Source organism: Tupaia chinensis, unplaced genomic scaffold (genome assembly GCF_000334495.1).
Source record: "Tupaia chinensis unplaced genomic scaffold, TupChi_1.0 Scaffold000609_1, whole genome shotgun sequence".
NCBI lineage: Eukaryota > Metazoa > Chordata > Mammalia > Scandentia > Tupaiidae > Tupaia > Tupaia belangeri.
This window is the reverse complement of record NW_006160128.1, coordinates 2,505,529-2,507,707: the sequence shown is the minus strand read 5'-3', so window position 1 is coordinate 2,507,707 and position 2,179 is coordinate 2,505,529. Positions and strand designations below refer to the sequence as shown.

Here is a 2,179-nt window from a genome sequence, read left to right as displayed (position 1 = left end):
CCCCAGAGGAGAATGTAGGAGAAGGGATTGCAGCGTGACCATCCCCCCTGGGGGGGGTGATTTCTCGCTTTCTGTCTCTCTGTCTCTGTCTGTCTAGCGAGCGCATGCACCCTATAGCAAAAACCTCTCCAAAAAAAAAAAAAGTTATGATTCATTTTTCTTTTTTAACAAGTAATTATTTAGCGTTCTAGATCTTTGGCAAAAACTACGGACCTCTGAGAATGTTTTAAAATGTATTTAAAACAAAATTCTGAGAGCTACGAAACAAACCCCTTCCACTAAAACAGACAGGAGACTCAAAGAGTCCCTACCCCTTCTTGCCACAGTGGGGAAAAAATACTGAGGACCCTAGGGGGACGACACCTCGACGTCCCTGGCACGTCCCTGTCCACTCTAAGTGGCAGAAAGGAGTCCTTGGACGCCGAGCCCCAGCGAGCCCCAGGGGGTGTGTCTCAGGCCCAGCGGCGTGAAGAGGGACCGGGTCTGGGAGAAGGATGCAGGCACTCCCTCCAAAGCGTGCGGCGGCGAGTTCCCCGCGGCTTGGCCACCCCGCTCCTCACCAGTCCCTGCGGTTCCCAGCAGCCGCTCGGGCACCCTTTGCAGGTCTTCATGAAGGCCGCGGAAGATCTCATGCAGCTTCTCGAAATGCTCCGACGAGGCGGTGGAGGAAGCCATGGCGCAGGCCGCGCTCGAGCAGCGGCCGCCGAGATTTTTTTTCCGGGCGCTCGGCCCGCTCCTAGCCCAGCTATCAGCCGCCCAGCCCAGCAGCCATCACGGCCACCGCCGCGGTCCGCCGCCTAGGACGAGGCGTTTCCGGGGCCGCGACGATGTCCTCCCGAGCCCAACGCCCAACCCCCGCCAGCCTGTCACGGCGGGAACGCCGGGCGCGAAAGCCTGACGGAAAGTCGGGGGGCTGTGCTGCCCGGACGACTCCAGGGAGCGCAGCGCCACTTCCGGAGGAGCGGCGTCCCGAGGCCCTGCGAAAACTCGGTCCGGGACTGGAAAACGAGCCACAGCGCAAAGGCCAGAGGAGACCCACCGGACCGGCAGCGTGGCCGTCTCCCTCCCGGACCCCGCCGGCCATTGAGGGGCGGGCATTGCAGTGCATGCCGGGGTTTGTAGTTCCGCGCAGAGGATGCGGCCCACTCGGCTGTCTCGTGTGGCGGTGGACAGTGGTTCCGCCTGCGCCGCGGCCCGCCTAGGGTGGTCCCTGTTGCGCTGTGGTAGTTATTTCTAAACGCCTAGATGTCTTCTTCCCTGTCATCGTACTTTGCTATGCCATACTGACTTCCGGTCCGCCTGCTGTTTAACCGCGGCTTTCAAAAAGTGGGCCTCGCTTGATATTTTGTAGAGCACTTTTACTGTGCCCAGAGTCACACGCTTTCAAAAGCGGAACCCGGGTATTGAGTGTAACCCCAAATATGCACTCCTAACCCCTGGAACCTGAGCCTGCCCTAGTGCACTAGGCCACCTTGTGCATTCGTTTAGGACAGGTGTTAAGTGTACACATTGTGCAGGGATCTGGGCATAATAGGTCGATGACCAAAGCAATTACCTTTTGCCCTAGGGGATTTATTATTTTATTTTTAAATTTTTATTTATTTATTATTATTATTAAAATTAGCTCACCAGAGAGAGAAGGAAAGTAAGAAACCAAGTTGCCAGGTCTGGGACTCCAGCTGCCTTTGGCCATGTGGGAGTCCAGCCCCTTAACCACCATTCCACCTGCTGGCCTCTCCCTGGAGTAATTTATATTCTGGTGTAGGAGCTCCTGACTTCAGGTCTCATCTGCTACTAGTGGACCGTGTTAATAATTACAAAGTCATTTCTTGCCTTCCATGGATGTAAATAAGTATTTTTACTGGTCTCCTGATTTGCCTAAGAAATCTATCTGGTCTCGGGACCAGCAGTTAGCGTAATGGCTATGTCGCTGGACTCCTACGGAGTCTACCGCGGTTCGCGTCATGGACCCGGTGATTTAAAACTCATACCGGGCGCGTGTGCATGCGTGCCCAAGATCCCAAGGGGAGAATAGAGGAGAAGGGATTGCGGTGTGACCACCCCCCCTTGGGGGTGATTTCTCCCTTTCTGTCTCTCTGTCTCTGTGTGGTGAGCGCATGAGCCCTATAGCAAAAACAAAACCAAACAAACAAACAAAAGAAACTCTCCAAAAAATAGA

The 2,179-nt window shown here is 55.0% G+C and overlaps 1 protein-coding gene across 1 annotated transcript in view; it reads right to left on the bottom strand.

Moving 5' to 3' along the window:
- The window catches only part of VTI1B (vesicle transport through interaction with t-SNAREs 1B), a 22,582-nt gene extending 21,733 nt beyond the window's left edge, over window positions 1-849 (bottom strand). Inside the window, exon 1 of the mRNA XM_006158774.3 lies at window positions 561-849. Coding sequence (XP_006158836.1) covers window positions 561-675 — 115 coding nt within the window. The 5' untranslated portion in view covers window positions 676-849. The remainder of the gene's footprint in view (window positions 1-560) is intronic.
- Between the last annotated feature and the right edge of the window lie 1,330 nt (window positions 850-2,179).